This window comes from Strix aluco, chromosome 17, assembly GCF_031877795.1.
Source record: "Strix aluco isolate bStrAlu1 chromosome 17, bStrAlu1.hap1, whole genome shotgun sequence".
Lineage (NCBI taxonomy): Eukaryota > Metazoa > Chordata > Aves > Strigiformes > Strigidae > Strix > Strix aluco.
In genome coordinates this window covers 7,057,088-7,073,903 of record NC_133947.1, presented here as the reverse complement: position 1 = coordinate 7,073,903, position 16,816 = coordinate 7,057,088, and the positions used below count along the sequence as shown (strand labels likewise).

The following is a 16,816-nucleotide window of genomic DNA, read 5'->3' as shown; positions in this document are numbered from 1 at the left end:
GATATTTGTTTTAGTTACAAAACAAACAGATATTTATTGTAACTGTGTTTCCCTATCTTTTTTGATGAATATGCATCAATTTATCACTCTAAAATATTATTTCTTTTTAAATTCTCCTTATCTTACACAACCCAGTGCAAAAACTTCCCATTCAGCAGTAGTGGTAGCACAAACTAATGGCACGACCATCTCAGCAGAGATTCAATTACTACCTGGTTCAACCTATGCCCCAGTACTAAAATGAAGATGGTTATTTTTATAACAGCTTCTTCTGTGTCAGGAAAAGAGGATACTATTGAGAGATTACTTTCTGATATAAATATTACTGCGTTTTGGTTTAGATTTTATCTACACCGGGTTCTTTGTCTCTATGTATATATACATATATATGTGTACATATAGGTGATGAGAATGATAATAATAGCCAATAAAGTTATTTTATTGCTGTTTCACAGATATAACAATTGAAAATTGTTTGCTTCAAAATAAGATTATTCTTCTTCCACTGCACAATCTATACCTGCAGTGTTAAAAACTGGTACAGACAGATTCTAGTATCTGCTCTACGTGTCAGTCCCTGCTGAGCAGAAAGAGCTTTGTTGATCCAGTAAGATGTGAATATTATCTGACCGTCCAGCTTCAGTGAACGTGGCCCACAGAGAAGACAAGCTCAGAAGAGTCTCAGCTCTCACCTGAGTTAGATATTGACCTTTGGTCATAAATGATTCTTGGCATCTTTCATTCCTATAGTGCAGACCACGCCAACCAAAAGCTAACACCGCGGCCTCTTCCTCTGTTCTGTTTATAGCAGGAAATCTCCAAAGCAGAACCATTTTCATTATTAGTATCTCTGACTTTTGAAGGCTGCTGGTAACTAGAGAACTGGGATTAAACTACTCCACATACCCAGACTGATAACTTCCACATCTAATATAGCTTTCTCCATTTTTCCATTAGCTTTACGTCTAAACAAATAATCTTTAAATTCCAAAAACCAGTGTATATTGAGGGAAACAGATAAATTATACTTTCTACAGTTAAGATGTAGTAAACAAAAAACACCCTCTAGCACGTACGACTTGAGCTTGCTCATTATCAAATTTTGTCCAAATTGCAGGAAAAAAATCAGTGAAACCCAGGTTCCTGGAAACAATATGAAATGTTTGTTACTGACTTCATGGAATCACCATCAGGCGTTATCGACAGAAGTTTGTTTTAATATCGTGCAAGTCAATAAAGCTTTAAGGGTTCATAATGTTGAAAAAAGAATTCACAGGATAGAGTAACCAGAGGTGAAATGCATAGTCTGCCAAATGAACCTTCTGAATATCCCCAGGAACATGTCTTCCCAAGGTTTTAGAGAGTGCAGTTGGAGTGATGTCCTGTCAAAAGGGACAGATATTTAAGTATGTCTACATCACTGGTATGCATTTACTATTAATAACTAATAAGAACAACCCCCAGGCAGAACCTATCATAATCAGTCATCTTTGTGACAAATCCTGTTTTTTAGAGGTGAAATAACCTTAGATCATCAAGTCCATTCTGCAGCCCTCCCAGGGACTCAGTAGAGGGCGTTTCAGCTATTATCCCAGAATACTTTTGGTGTAAAAGCTAGAAAGTTTGTTCAATATCTTATACCTCTCTGATAGCTTAAAAATTCTTGTGGTTCAGTGACCTATCTCTTAATGTTTACCAAGCAACCCAAGCACCCTATATTTTTTAAATATTGCTTCAAAAGTGAGAATTTTTAAAGTACCTGCAGAATTCGTTTCTGCCATCGATAATGTTTGTATTTGTAGATAATGAAGTTAAACTGTGAGCCGGTTAGCAAATCCTGTGAATCCTGAAAAATAGAACAGAAATCAGCAATATGTCCAACGCTGTTAATTTTTGTCCACCCACATCCAATCGTGTTCTCAGGTGAAATCTCCCTCAGTGAACAGTGTTCAAACAGCGCTGGAGGCTTTGCAGAAGAGCTTCACACGGAGATACATGGAAACATCCTCCTGACCTGATTTTCACAAGCACAAAATATCCATAAATCCTTCTGAACTAATTGATCACAGATTGGGATGGAAGGTGAGAGGGAGGGCAGAAAGCAGAAAGATGGGAAGAAGAAGAGCCCATGGAATTGGACTAAACACATTTCAAAACACATGAGTACAGCAGTCTATTGAATGGGCTAAGTGGCACACAAGAACCGCATATGACTTTAAAGAAAAATATTTACAGACCCTTGAATGCAGGGAAGTAAAATGGAAGATCTTTGTTCCTTGATATTATACGAGGCTATACGATTTGCTTTCTGGTCCCTTACAGTAGCTATACTGTGTACATGGAAAATGACTAATTTTATAATCTTCAGGAAAATGCAGGGAAGGGAAGGTCAGGATCCAGCTATATTAAATTTGATTTAGTTCTAATAATTAGCTATCACACAAACTTTAACATGGAGGAAGTGGAAAAGCAACCCTTTCCCTTCTTACTCTGAGAATATATTTCCATGTAGTCTACACTGCTGAGTTTAATATTTTTGTTGACTGCAGCCCTTCTGCAAAACTTGTGCTGCTTTTTTATTAGTATTTATTTTTGCTTCTCATTCTACTTCTTTCCAGCCAAGAAGTTAAGAAGCAGTTCAGAAAGTTTTTAAAAATTCCAAAAAGTACCACCTTTATCTCAAAATCACCATCAGTTCCTGCCGTGCAAAAAAATTTCAGATTGTGTCATCAGCACATCATAAGATTTCACTGTTTCCTGAAGGTGCTCCCATAGGGATGCTGGTTCAAATATCCAGAGCAGAAGGGGAAATAGATAGTGAAAATTTCTCCAAATAATTCTCTGCTGGCACTTCTGTGGTGATGATGGACAGAGACTGCAATAAGAGAGATACTGGACAGCAATTACGGAGAGAAGCACAAGCACAAGGCTGACTGTACTAATGCACGTAATTAATGTACTCCTCATTCTCAAACAATTTTCACTTATCATTATCAACTTTCTCAGAAAAGGAGTTCCATGCTTTCTATAAAATGGAAAGATGCTAATAATCCACTTGACTGTCAGTGATGAGATGAAGGTTTTAACAGCAGAAATATGAAATTTTGGCGTCTCAATCTGATACTGAAGAAATCTCTGGACTCTGGACTAGACCTCTTGGTTTCATTGACCTATGCTCAGCAAAGCTATGTTGTTGTAGGACCTAAAAGCAGTTTTAAGCTGTCTTTACACTGATACTACTTTTGCCTGATGGAAGGTCAGAGCCAACCATAGGCAATGTTAGAATTGAAGTCACACTGGCCAAGACTTTCTACTTTGTAGCCAGCCATTTTTGTAGCTATGCGTAACAGTGAGTTGTCAGACCCTCTTATGGTGGCCAGTCATGCCCCAAGGACAAGCCAACACTAGAAGACCCCTCAGAGATTAGATCCATAATTTTCCTGAGGTGCTTTACAGTATCAGCCCAAGGATTTTGCCCTACGTTTATTGTTACGGTTCCTGACACTGCACTTGGAATAACAAAACTCATATGGATATATCTGATCTAGATTTAAACTACTTAATCCAGGTAATGACATCTGTGTAGCTGCAGCATCTACACGGCAGCATTAACCATTAGTTTGTGACGTATTTGGTTATAAACTGGAGTGTATATGTTTGCACAGGTTGAGATTGCATCTTTGAAAGCAATACAGACATGCTCCTAATGCTCAACCAGGCTTTCCAGAACATGCTCATGCATTTGAATCTCTTGCAAAATAGATCAAAGGAGCGACCTTACCTTTTCAGCATACACCTCTTTCTGTGCCAAATGCAAAGCTCCTTCAATGCTCACTTCTTTATTTTTCACCATGTTCATAATTTTGAGGATTTTTTCCTGGCTTAACTGGAAAAAAAAGTCAATCAAATGTTTCAAGAGACTTTTTTTTCATCTGGTTATTAAGGATACAGAGTGCTTGTGACAGTTACAGCTACGGTATCTGCCATAAAATTACAATTTCATTCATATTTTATGTTCTATCGACAACATGCCCAGCAAATATAACCTCCCTTTGAAACCTGGTAAGAGTCCACAAGATATCAAATATACAGGGGCTTTTACAATTTTAGAAGATGGGGTGGTAATATCTGGAGATAGAACTGCCAGGAGGAAATCTTTTTTAGTTAGAAAATCTGGCAAGAAGTGAAAACATCAATTTTGCATGCTTGCCTGTGTCTTATCCTTAGTGTCAAATACTGCATACAGACAACATGAAAGCAAGATCAGAACCATTTAAAATTTTCAGGGTGAAGGGGGAGAAAATTGATGTTGGTACCCAGTACCGCTGTCACATGAACTTACCTAAACACATTAACAAGCCAGCATTACACTTCCCCTTTCTTTTTCAAAAAAATGAGGTTGCACTGTCAATAAGCTTACACACAAATTTATGTCACTCTTAAGTGAACCGGGTGGGGATTACAATGCCAAACAGGAATCAAGCAAATAAAAAAGGCAAGTGGAGTAACCAGGGACCCAGAACTACGGCTGCTTACACTGTTGGTAAAGCTCTTTCACAGACTTTGTAGAAGGAATAAACAACCTCCCTTTGAGAAAGACCAAAGACTTCCCTTGTGTGATATCCATTCCTCAATAGTAGCAGAATTGGGAATTTGGAAGAAGTGTGTAGGTTTTACCGTCAGAGCTCAGCAACTTGTGATTTTTTTATCCGTAGCTTAGCTACAATTTAATTAGCCACAATATACAATGTTTCCTACCCCCGTGGAGAATGGCTTCACCACCAGGAGGTAAGTTACTACGGTAAAATCTTTCTTTCAAATCATCCTGCTCAAACTCGTCCACGTGGACATCCAGGCGAAGAGCCCACCCCGGGAGCATAGCCCAGGCTGTGCAGGAGCAAGGGGAAGGGACAGGAGAGTTGTCTCAGGGAACCGGGCCTCGCCGGCACCGACCCTGTTGCTGCAGCTGCCGGGAGAGCAAGGTCAGAGCAAGGCAGCTCAAAGCATCTCAGCATTGCAAGCACACCTGAATTTGGCTACCCCAAGGACGAGGCACCAAGACCTGGAGTGGGTTTTGCTGTTCCCGTCATAGGAAGAAGAAGGTGAAGAGCTAAGACAGGTGTCCCTAGAGAGCCAGGTCTGCTGCCGCCGCGGGGGCAAGGGTGGGCAGAAATCAGGGCTCCTGAGGGCTGCCAGTTTTGCTGCCTGCTGAGACTCGCTGCTACCCCCAGCAGCAGCCCCCAAGCTTCTGCCCAGCCCTCAGAGGCAGGCAGAGCAGGCAGCAGGGCTGCAGCTGCTCTGCCACCCCCAGCACCCCCTGTCCTGACCAGCCGCTCACTTTACCTACGCCTACAGCTCTCCACAGATACCGCACCTTCTCTGCTAAAAACCCCAGCTATGCAGCCTTGCAGCAGAACAAGATCGTCTCCACCCATCCAGGCACCACAGTCACCTGGCACAAGTGTGACGGGCAACATAAAAATAACCAGTCACACCACAGAGGTCAGGGACCAGTAAATCCACAGGTTCTCTCTTTTTCTAAGCCACACTACACAGAACTCACTTTAGCTTACCAAATTTCTAACATCTCAACCAGTTTCTGCTCAACAGACACGTTGTATGTTTTTACAGCCTACAAATAAAACTGGGAGTAAAAGAAGAAGAAATATTTTGTTTTTAAAGCCTTGGAATTTTCAATGCTAATATAAAGGTAACTTATGGCATAGCTCCCAGCTGCAAATAGTAATGTGAACAGTGAGGAAAGAATGAAAGCAGTCTGATAATTCATTCACACTTGCTGAGGCACAGAAGGTTCCTACAATGACCTCCACATTCTGTATTTGAATTTTAAATGGCCATATATTTACACCACACATATACTGTATACGATTAGATCTTAACAAGATAATTCCCCACTGAACAGGCTCTGTGTAAGCAAACAAGAATATGGATATATTTGAATTGAAAAATATAGCTTCCTTAAGGCTAAGCTCTGCCAGCTTTAAAGTGCAAGATCCTATTTATAGAGAACAGCAATTCTTGATAGGAAGTTGAACAGTATTTTTGCAACTGTGAGGCCCTTTCGTATGGAGAAGGGTTCTAAGATTTTGCAGCAGGATGACAAGGGTAACAAAGATAACATCATAGCCTTATGTCAAAGGCACAGTCTGATTAACATAAACAAGAGAAGTATTTATTTCCTTCACTTCAGTACACAAGTAATTCAATGAACAAGCTCAGTTCTCCTTTAAATCTCATGGTGTTGTCCAGCTACACAATATATTGTGCACATCTGCAGGGATGCTTCCTAAGCGTGGCCAAGAAAACAAGAGTTTCAACTTGAAAAATATGAGGCTTGGAATTTTTTTTTCCTACAATATGGGTGATTTGGGTCACCATCCCTGTTCTTGTGCAATCAGGCTCCATACTCTGCAGTGCCTCAAGCACTGGGTATTTTAAGGTCTGTCTTTCTGGTCAAATATTCTATCTGGGACCAAGAAACCTTGCCATAACAGCTCTACCAAAACCAAGACATTTTCTTGTAATTCACTGTATTACTCTTTTGCATTGTTGAAAATTTTCAAAAGTATTTTTGGTTTTGGTTGAGGTTTTTTTTTTTTTTACTTTTTTCAAAAAAATTGCAGAAGGGAATGCATTTTTGGCTCTATGAAGTATTCAACTCTTCATTCTGCTTACCTTCACCAAAATCTCCTTTAGACTAGAATGAAATTCTGCCCAAGACATGAAAACAACAGGGATCATCTCTTAATTTCCTTAATAATGTATGAAGAAAAATGTTTGCAAAAGAGAAGCAAATCATTCTGTATATTGCAAATTCAGGAAGGTTAGTTAGTAAGTTAGACTACTGACAGTTAATGCATTCCCCAGAGAGCACACAAAAGACAGTGTTACAGGTTATTTTTAACAGCACCCTGTTGTTTTAACGTCTCCGTTAACTCTCTTTCTCTCTGCACATATGTAAGCAGGAGGGAAACATTTCAAAAGACAAGAGAGGCAAAAAAGGCACTTTTCAGCTTATGAGAACTGTCAAAATTATTTGTCAGAAGTCTGTCTGGTTCACTTAGGTTTTTGACAGCCACACGTTAGCATGGTATTTTTACTTGCAAACAAGACTTGAGTAACATGCCCTGACCTTTATCATTTTGTATCTGTGGGGCTTTTCTCTCAGCACATCACAATTTTTGTAATGCTCATTCTTGTGTTTGGTTTGGTTATATTTTTTTCTTAAAAAGAAACAATTTTTGTCATATTATCCACTGAAATACCACTAAGTCAGATCATGTTGTAGTGCCTAATAGAAAGTGACTGGTGCAACACAACAGAATGTTTTTATACAAGGTTGGATAACAAAACTTAGAAAAAAAATTAAATGCTTCTATTATAAAGCATGCACATTAAGGAAATACATGAGATTGTCTTAATAATGTGTTTGTTTACCTGCCAGGTTAAAGAATGTTGTTTAATACAGATTAAATTTTCATCACCCACACAAAATTCAGTATAGCCACGTAAGTGATTTGAAAGAAAAATCAACGCTCACAATTGAAGGAAGAGTGTGGGACTCCAGGCATTCTCTGTATATCCATTACTCTGCAGGGTGAGGTTTTTATATTTTTGGCCTAGCCACAGTATAAAATGTGTTTAATGGTGAGATATGAGATTTCTGACTTGTTCTTGGGCAGCTGCCAACACACTACTCTACATGACCCCTTCCAGGGCTTCCTGCCACTCTCCGTTTACCCAGCACAGTCTCACAGGAGGCCCTAAGAGGTATGGAAGGTTTTGCATGTAGTCTTCACACTGTGGAAATATTACTCTAATGACTCCAGAAATGTCCCCAGACCTTCTGAGCATCAACCAAGAAAGAGAGATTAAAGCCACGTCATCTGAGTCATTTACAGTTGATTAAGCAAAGCAGTGGAAGGCATGCAGAACATGGGTAACCATTCAAGGATAAGACAGGCTAACGTCTTCCTGTGTCTCTTCTTTCTGATTCTCATCCTCTAATACACACTGATTCACATTTCCCCATCGACCACAGGATTGCTGTAACTCCTATGCAGCCAAGGGAGATACCTGGGCTTCTCTAGGTGGCAATTCACCACATGTAAGACCTGTCTCATTATTTCACAAATCTTTCTCTCCATTACCTACAGAGGAACGTGAGCTACATGGCTTTTGCTCAGCTTATTCTTATTCTGTGGACAATCCTACCTGAATCATAATAATATGACAGCAATCTAATGCAAAAAGACTCCTGGAATGTGTGCACGTACACCCATGGAGACGTACAGCAAGAAATCTGGCTGTCAGTCAGCTATACATATGATCTCAATTATTACAAATACTGGCACAATTCAGTGAGACATTATTTCAGGTTTACTTAGGTGAAGATCAAAGCTAATATGCACTGAGCTCTATCATTTCCTGTGACAACAAAACCAAGTCATGCAGAAATCCTGCTCCCCGTACAAATGAGGAGAAATTTTTATTCAAGTCTAGTCAAGCTTTTCACTGTTAAGCATTCCTTACACTTGTCCTTATTAAACATTAACAGTGTTAAACATTCTCATCTGCTTGCTGCAAGGAGTAAGAGACAAACCAGCTCCTGGCTGCCGCAGGACCCAGAAGGGAAGGCTGGACCAAGAGGACTTCTTCCTCATCCTCTACACTCCCCAGTAGCATCTCCCTTTTTAGCACTGCCAGGATCAATGCTCCAAGGGACAAGGAGGCTCAGTCCAAGAAGGAAGAGCCAAGTAGTAGCAACATATTGCTTTACAGAGATCTCATGAATTTCTTGGCATAAATCTGACTGAATGCTAGTGTTGTCCACACAAAAAGAAATATGCTGTTTTAACATACATATCTGACATTTTTTATCTGCATAGGGTCATATTTTCATTCATTTTGGAGTCCAGTTTTTCAAATATAGCTTTTAATAATAGAAGATTTTGTTTTCTATCCAGAGCAGCAGGATAAAACGACTTTGAGTTACAGCCTTCTGGGGATTTTCTGTTGAGTCAGTGCCTTCCAGCTACAGTGCACAACACTTTCTGCAAAGTACAGTGTAGAAGCTTAAAAATAAGTGCCAGAATATAATGCAGTGATTGACCTGTGATGAAATTTCAAGTAGCAGCTTCCTTTTCCAAGCTGTGCTTTTAAAGAAAACACTTTTTTTTCTTTTTCTTTTTTTTTTTTTTAATCAAAGGCACTGGCTTAGTTTACTATGGATATTTGTCTTCCTCATAATATTATGCCAAACAACATTCTGCCTGCATGTTGAACATGTAATTTAAGTGATTTTAAAGACAGCAGACACAATCTGGGTTACCTTAAAAGTTCTGGTTTCATCTCCTAATGTATTCACTTCTACCAGGTTTGAACTCAGCCCAAAGTATACTGAGTGCTCCCATATATTTACAGGGGAGTGGCTGTCTTCTATGATTGGGGAATCTGAAAAGCCTCCACTTGTAATTTACATGAAATATCAATACAGATGACTGATGTGATATTTTTATTTGGCAATACCATCTTTTGTAGCCAGTCATAGAGACAGACTAATATTATTTGTCAAACAGAGCTGCTATTCATCAAATAAATTATCCATCTGTAATAATGTTTTGCATTATTTGTTCAGATCTATATCTGGCTGAATAATATCTGTCAACATTTATTCAAAGAAGAAGGTATTCATCAAACTAGCTTGATTTCCTTGAAAACACTGCAAATTCTGCCACTTTCAGTAGGAGCTGGAGGAGCCTAAAGATGTTTTATTATAATTTATTTTTTTTATTGTTATAAAGGTATATAGTGATTAAGTACAACAACAAGGAAATCTCAGAGAGCTGGTCTCAAAAAACATTTAGGAACCTAAAATATAACTGGTGCCTAGTGACATGTATGTAGTACAGCGTACCATACAAACTAGTCTACCTACTTCCAGTTTTGGAAATATCGCCATATTGAGGAACCTCAATGCTTAAACACTTCTTGAAGTTGCCTCTGAAAAACTGACAATTTATAGGTCTCACACGAAGCAAATACTTCAGAGTTTCCCTCAATCACCACTTAACAGACCAGCGTGGACCCTCCAGCTCTAGCAGCACTTGGAACTTGTCAGGAAATGACACTCAGAAAATAATTACCAGAGTTTCACTGTGAAAACTGAAACGATAAATTTAGTAATGTTGCACAGAAGACTGACTTCATCTTGTACTATTCAGTGTTTTCATTAATGATCTGGTGATGGACTAGAGATTTTGCTTATTAAATTTGCAGACTTTGACGAGAAAGTGGAAAGAACTGCAAACGTGTTGCAAAGGGGATTCAAATTCAAAAAAGCTTGACAAATGAAGAAACCACAATATACAATTCAACAAGTGGGGAAAAAAAAATCTTTAAAAAGTTCATCAGGAATTACCAGCTTCACAAGGACTGCCTGAGGAACACGTTTTCTTCAGAAAAAGACCCAGAAGTTGTGGCAGGTTACAAACTGACACAAGTTAACAACGTCACGGTGTTACAATAAAAGTGAACATCCCACTGGGAGGTTATAGACAGCAGCATAGTCTGCAAAACACAACTAACCTTTCCAGTACTCAGCACTGATAAAAGCTCCCCCTGGAACAGTGTGTGAAGTTTTCCATGTCTCCAGAAAAGAAGTGGACATGTTGGAGGAGTCCAGATCAGGACAATGCGAATAACCAGAGCTTTGAAAAAACACAATTGACAAGGAAAGAAAGGACTGGGATTTCACAGCCTAGAGAGGGCTGGGGAAGTCACAGCCTTCAAGTACATAAACAGCTGCCGCAAAAAGGAAAGGAGCAGGTTGCTCACTGTGTGGTGGGATAAGAAGAAATACAATTTAAATTACAACAAAAGAGGTTCAGCTCAGACATTTGGAAAACAGCAAGGATAACACTAAGCACTGAGCTGCCTAGGGAAGATTATTGAATCTCCTATTACTGAGCATCTTTAAGAAGAATTAAACAAAAAGTTTTATGGACACTGTGGGATGCAAAACTCTTGGATGGTGCTTTGATAGATACCTTACTAGGTTTATGCCATGCCTAACTTCCTTATTTGACCCATATTTTGCATGTTTGTTTTGCCTTTTAATTAAGTCCAAGGCTGAGTGCAAAAAACCAGATTGTTTCACTGCTTTTCAAAGCATCACTGTCACATTTAAAAGGTTTTAGAAAACTTCACCCAAACTATGAGAGTTTATTTCCAATGCAGAGATGCTCCCTGAAAACCCCTCCTTTCAGAGGACTATGTGCTACTTTATCAGAACTGGCAGTGCTTGGTTGGGTATTATGTAGCCTCAGCGTGACCGTTGTGATGAAGTACCAAAGAGCAAGACCTACAGGGAAACCTTTTGCAGCAATCCTCACCTCGTAGGAAATACAGTGATGTTTTCCAAATCCTAACTCACACATCCTAGGTCCTGTTTCAGCCAGGCTTGTACTAATGGCCTGGAATTCTAAGGTGGGAAAGGAGATGCCCTCAGCTGTGCAGAGCCAAGCCTATGGTCCTTCAGTTCTTCAATACTGATGGAGAACAAATATGATCAGCACGTTAATGGTCATTCTTATTTCCACCCCACACCCATTTGGTGCCAATTGTCTACTGAGTTTAGCTTTAGCTGTCAGTACTAAATAAGATGGATGTTTCCAAAGGGGTGATCTTGGAGTATAAAGACACAGTTGTACACTTCTACATCTTCAAATTAAAATTCACAACAGTCTCTTAATAGTATTTTTACCAGTTTTCTACTCACCCTTTATTTCTCAGTCCAGTTGCTTACAAATACAAGTGAGAACTTTGGCTAACTAAAAGCATGATGCACTGCTAAAATTCATGGATTTTGCAATTTTGCTGCTTCACTTATTTCACATCAAGCAGGTGTAATATTAAATTAAGTAATCTTAACATGGTATTTTAATTACCTGCTAGTGATTCTCTTCAAATACCTACCAAATATTTTTGCATGTGGTACTCAAAACAGAAATTGAGATTGGAAAATTTTTAGATATAATAGTAAGCCCTCCACACCTGAAACGTGCACAACCAAAGCGCTGGCATGGCTACAGTCATACACTGACACATCATGAGATTCCTGTGTAAGTATGTATGTATGCACAGAGAGAGACCTCAGCGTATGCACCATACAATGAACAGTGAAACCTTTCCATTTCTCCTATAGATTGCAATGATTAAAGTGTCAACTGCCCCATTTATGCTAGAAGAAGCATTCCTGATCAGAATGCTACAGTAAATGGGCAGGGAAAACATATATAGGAATCTTTACATTATAATTAGTATTACAAGGGCTGGAGGCAGGTACCACAACAAAAATGCAGGAGTTCCCAGTGTGAACTAGTTTCCAGCTTGTACTAACAATCTGTGTAGTGAATGGCAAATATGTTCAGTTTTTATTTTTTTGTGCCATGCTTAAGCCATTATTAAATCAGGTTTATACCCTCTTCCACCATCACTTTGTTTTCCTCCAAATGTTGGCCTCCACAAACTACATTTAAAAATGTAAATAAAGTGAATCTTTTTTTAAAAAAAAAGTAAGATTTTTATGTGATAAGAGACTGACTTGCTGAACATTGTTGTCAGTTGAAATTAATTAAGTGGGTGCAATCCGAATTACCAAAATAGAGGCAGTTTACCTTTGAAGTAGCCACTGTGGGAAGACTTTCAAAAGCATTCAGGAATAGTTTTACACTAGGCACATTCAGTACAAGAGTAAAACTCACATTGATTTCAGTGCCATGCCATCACAGAAACGTGAAGTATATATCCTGAATATATTAAATTATATTTGACTTCAAAACAATACTTAAGTGTGAATTTACCTGGTAATTTCTTGGAGTATCGAGGTATAACTTAAATGCTATACTACAATATGGACTGAAATAAAGAAGGTGGTTCATACAGAATTACTTCAGTTTGTTACTAAAATAATAATGTTCTATGCCTTTAGTTACAGTAATTAAAATAATCCACGGTGATAAGAACTATCAAGGATTATCATATTTTCTTATTAACGTGATAGTCCAATTAATCTTGTGAAGAAACAAAGATTACCAGACTATTTAACAGTGACATCTAATTATTTTGGAGAAAAGCATGCATCTTTCTGTTCACAGGCTTACAATCTCATCTTGTGCCCTAACGTCTTGTAAAAGAAAGATACATATCAAGCAGAATTGGACTGCTCAAATTATTAAATGCTGAACAAGACTCATTTCATTATACTTGAGGTTTATTAGATCATATTAGTTAACACCTGCCAAGCAAAAAGTATGAAGCACAACATAGAGAACACAACACTGATTTCATGCATGTTTAACTGAGAATCCAGGGTCTCTATTAATTTTACATTAATTAGCTGGAACATTTAATGAACAAACTCTTCATTATGTTCTAATCAAAACATGGTCTGAGAGCTTTAGGAAAAAACCCCAACGAGCATCCATCTGCTCCTGTATCATTTCTAACCTAACTTTTTTTTTTTTTTCAGGATTCTGGTTTGCTAATAAATCATCCTAGCAAAATATTTAGTCAAAAAGGGGCTATTTTTCCTTGCCACTCTCCTCCTAAACTGTGACAGATTAGCAGAATGTAATCCTTGTACATATAAATGTTTTTGCTATGTTCTCAATGCTTCCCTAGAAAAGCACCCTACTTTTCCCAAACAAGGTCAGCTTCCTCAGGATTGGTTAGTTGGACATCTATTTATGCTGGCTCTTTAAATCCCTTCTTAGACTAAGGAAATAATTTCCCTTCAAAAAGAGGCTTGGCAATATCCATTATGCTCCCAGTTTCAGGAACTTGGACAATACTGAGAAAGAACAAGGTAGATGGAGCTCCAAATGGCTCCGGAGCAGGACATTTAACTTACGGATTTTATCTTTGCCTAGGTGATGAGGAAGAAATACCTCAGGATGTACTTCATCCCTGTCCTACAGGCATTTCTTATCCTCTTTGTTTAATGGACTACTTCTTGCTAAGTAGCAAACATATGAAAACTCAGTGCAGCCTCCCTGGGTCTTTCGATTTTGTCTTACACATATTCCCCAGCTTTGAGGTGGTTTTAGATGGATCGAGGAAAAGTGAGCTCTGATTCCCACACAGACTGTTTCCACATTGATGCTTTAGTCTGCCTGCAAGTGATTCTGGCTTTAAGTATAGGTGCAGTCTCAATATGCACTGATATAGCATATCTCATCCAGCAGTTCTGCAGAACCCACTAACACCCTGGTTCAAAACACCAGCAGGACCAATGAAGCTGAACTGCCTCACAAGTTCTTTTGCACTGGTTGACATTTGATGTTAACTGCAAGGAGCAGACTGTTCTGAATCCACATCTGTTCTGGACTCACCACCCAATATGTATAGTCAAGTCATTGGAAGCCCCAGTAGAAGATCAGATTTCTGATTTACACTTTAACAACAGCCCATCTCAGAGGCTACAAGAGCTGCTTCTGAGGCTGGGTACATGTTCATGAGTATACATATCAGAAGATATGGAATCATTTGGTCTCATGTAAATAAAATTGATCCCTTGGTAAATATACAGTGAAAATCTGTTTTAAGCTACCTTGAGAAGTGGGGGGCGGGGGGCAGCAGGTGGAAGATGGGGGGTAATAAATCACCTAAAAGACACAGCCTTTAACAAAAAGTCTAACAAAAATTGTATGGGAAAGCCATGGGGATAAAGTACTTTAAAGTCATTGATTAAAGTAAAGCAGGGTGGAAAAGCAAAAGGTCTGACAACCATTTCACCTTGTGCCGTGATCTTATCAGCTCTCAGAAGACTTAGATGAAAAACCTCAGGAAGACATATAGTCAAGTTTCAAAAGGAGTTCACAAAAAGTTTAAAGCACATTTTTTTCTCAGGTGCAGTTTAACTCTGCAAATATTTTGGTGATCTTACAACTTGAGCTTTGTGCATATACTTTATTGCAGGCCTTAGGGAGTGAAAGGAAGGGAAAAGTGGCACCATCTGGTTACTGTTTCCTGTTTTCTGATTCTCATTTATGTAAGCCCTTTCTGGTAGCAAACATTTGGTTATTTCCACATCTGTGCTGCCCCTGACCTCCCCAGTGGTACCTGAAGTAAGAAATAAGAGCAATGATTCATAAGCTGCAACTCGGGCCTGTGCGTCAGTGCCAAGCAATAAACACACAAGCTGTAGACAGCAGATAAAGGGAAAACACTTCCAGACTGGATTTGTGCCTTTTCAACACCACTGTCATCAACAGCTTCTCCAAATAGATCCCAGCACCTCAGCATTTCGTTATACTGAATAATGCCAGACAGGACCTGCAATTTTATTACACTTCAGGTGCTATTACTTCAGGGGAAGCAATTAATATCTGTCAAGCTAAATGACTCAGTCTTTGAATCAACTGTTACACTGCACAAAAATCTTCAAAGGCCAAGGAGGTTGATGTTGTATGGAGGTAACCAAAGGCAGCAATTTGTCCTGTGCTCTTTTTCCTCTTTGACGAACCAAAGAGCAATAAAAAGGTTTCACCCTGGTTTATGCAATTGCTCTAGGTTTGTCTAGAGCCTTGCCTAGCAAATCTTTTCAGTGAACATCTAATACTTCTCCGTGACAAAGGGGAATCATGCAAACAGGGCTAGATTCTCCCCAGCCCTCATGCTTTGCTAGCCAAGCCACCCTGAGTAGGTGCCCAGGACTAACTCAGACCACTCCATCACACCTTCTCAGCCTACACAATCATTCTTTCTCCTAATTGCTCTTTACTCCAGGTCACACACCTGGGAACCTCCACCAATACATGCCATCAGCTATCTTAGTTCGAGAGGAGTTTTCCGCTGTTTAATTCTCCAGGTAACAGATTTCCAAACATGCAAGTATTGAAACAAGCAGAATGCTACAATGACTATATATCTGGCAGGCACTCTCAGACAAATTCAATAGTGCTGCAAACTGATGTATATTCAATTCCGGCATATCAATCACTTCAAGATCCAGTATGATTATCAAAAGGCTGCATTTGCCTATAATATAAACCACTTTTTTCCCCCTCCAATTACCTTATGGAAATTTTTAGTGCAAATAATATATAGTATTAATAAATCCTCTCTAGCATAGCAATAGAAAAACCGATTTTTTCTCTTTGTCCATTTCTTTGTATCAGGAAAAGATCACACATTTCAACTTTCTCAAGAATAAAACACAGGAAAATATTGTTTCATACACATCTTCTGCAAACACTTCCTGATATATTAGACCTGTCTGAGCTCATATCACATAATAATCAATTACATTAAACAATCTACTGCAAATTCCTTGCCAGTAAAATACAAAGTCATTTTCAGTTTCTGATATGCCACCTTTTCAGTTACACACAACAAATAGCACTTTCATGCAAGCCGTAAGAGTTTCTGCCTTTACCTGTGAAAAAGTGTCTTGTGTTCTTGTATTATCCATGTCTGTGAAAATTCTATTTGTTTCATCAGTATCCCATAGGGTTGCAAACTATAGTTTATTCATGAATCACACCTGCTTTTCCACAGCAAGGTTCTCGCTCTTTCTCTCTGCTTCTCTCTCTCTCTTATGAAATCTTGCAGCCAATGGCTTTTATTAAGTGTTACTTCCTTTTATGCTGAGAACTGAAAGAAACAATAATGATGCTTTGCTTCCTTATGGCAGCTCTGTGAAAGACAAAAAAAGTAGAAGTTGTTTGTTTGCTTTTCCTGAACTGATATTTCTGTTCTAGTGACTACCTGAAATCACCAAGCCATGAATGCT

At 38.8% G+C, this 16,816-nt stretch overlaps 1 protein-coding gene across 1 annotated transcript in view; it reads right to left on the bottom strand.

Annotated features, from left to right (window-relative positions):
• Positions 1-16,489, bottom strand: part of LOC141931172 (formin-H-like) — a 43,454-nt gene extending 26,965 nt beyond the window's left edge. The window contains exons 1-3 of the mRNA XM_074843017.1: positions 16,460-16,489; positions 3,782-3,886; positions 1,760-1,846 (exon numbers count right to left, since the gene is read on the bottom strand). Coding sequence (XP_074699118.1) covers positions 1,760-1,846; positions 3,782-3,859 — 165 coding nt within the window. The 5' untranslated portion in view covers positions 3,860-3,886; positions 16,460-16,489. The remainder of the gene's footprint in view (positions 1-1,759; positions 1,847-3,781; positions 3,887-16,459) is intronic.
• Positions 16,490-16,816: the final 327 nt, after the last annotated feature.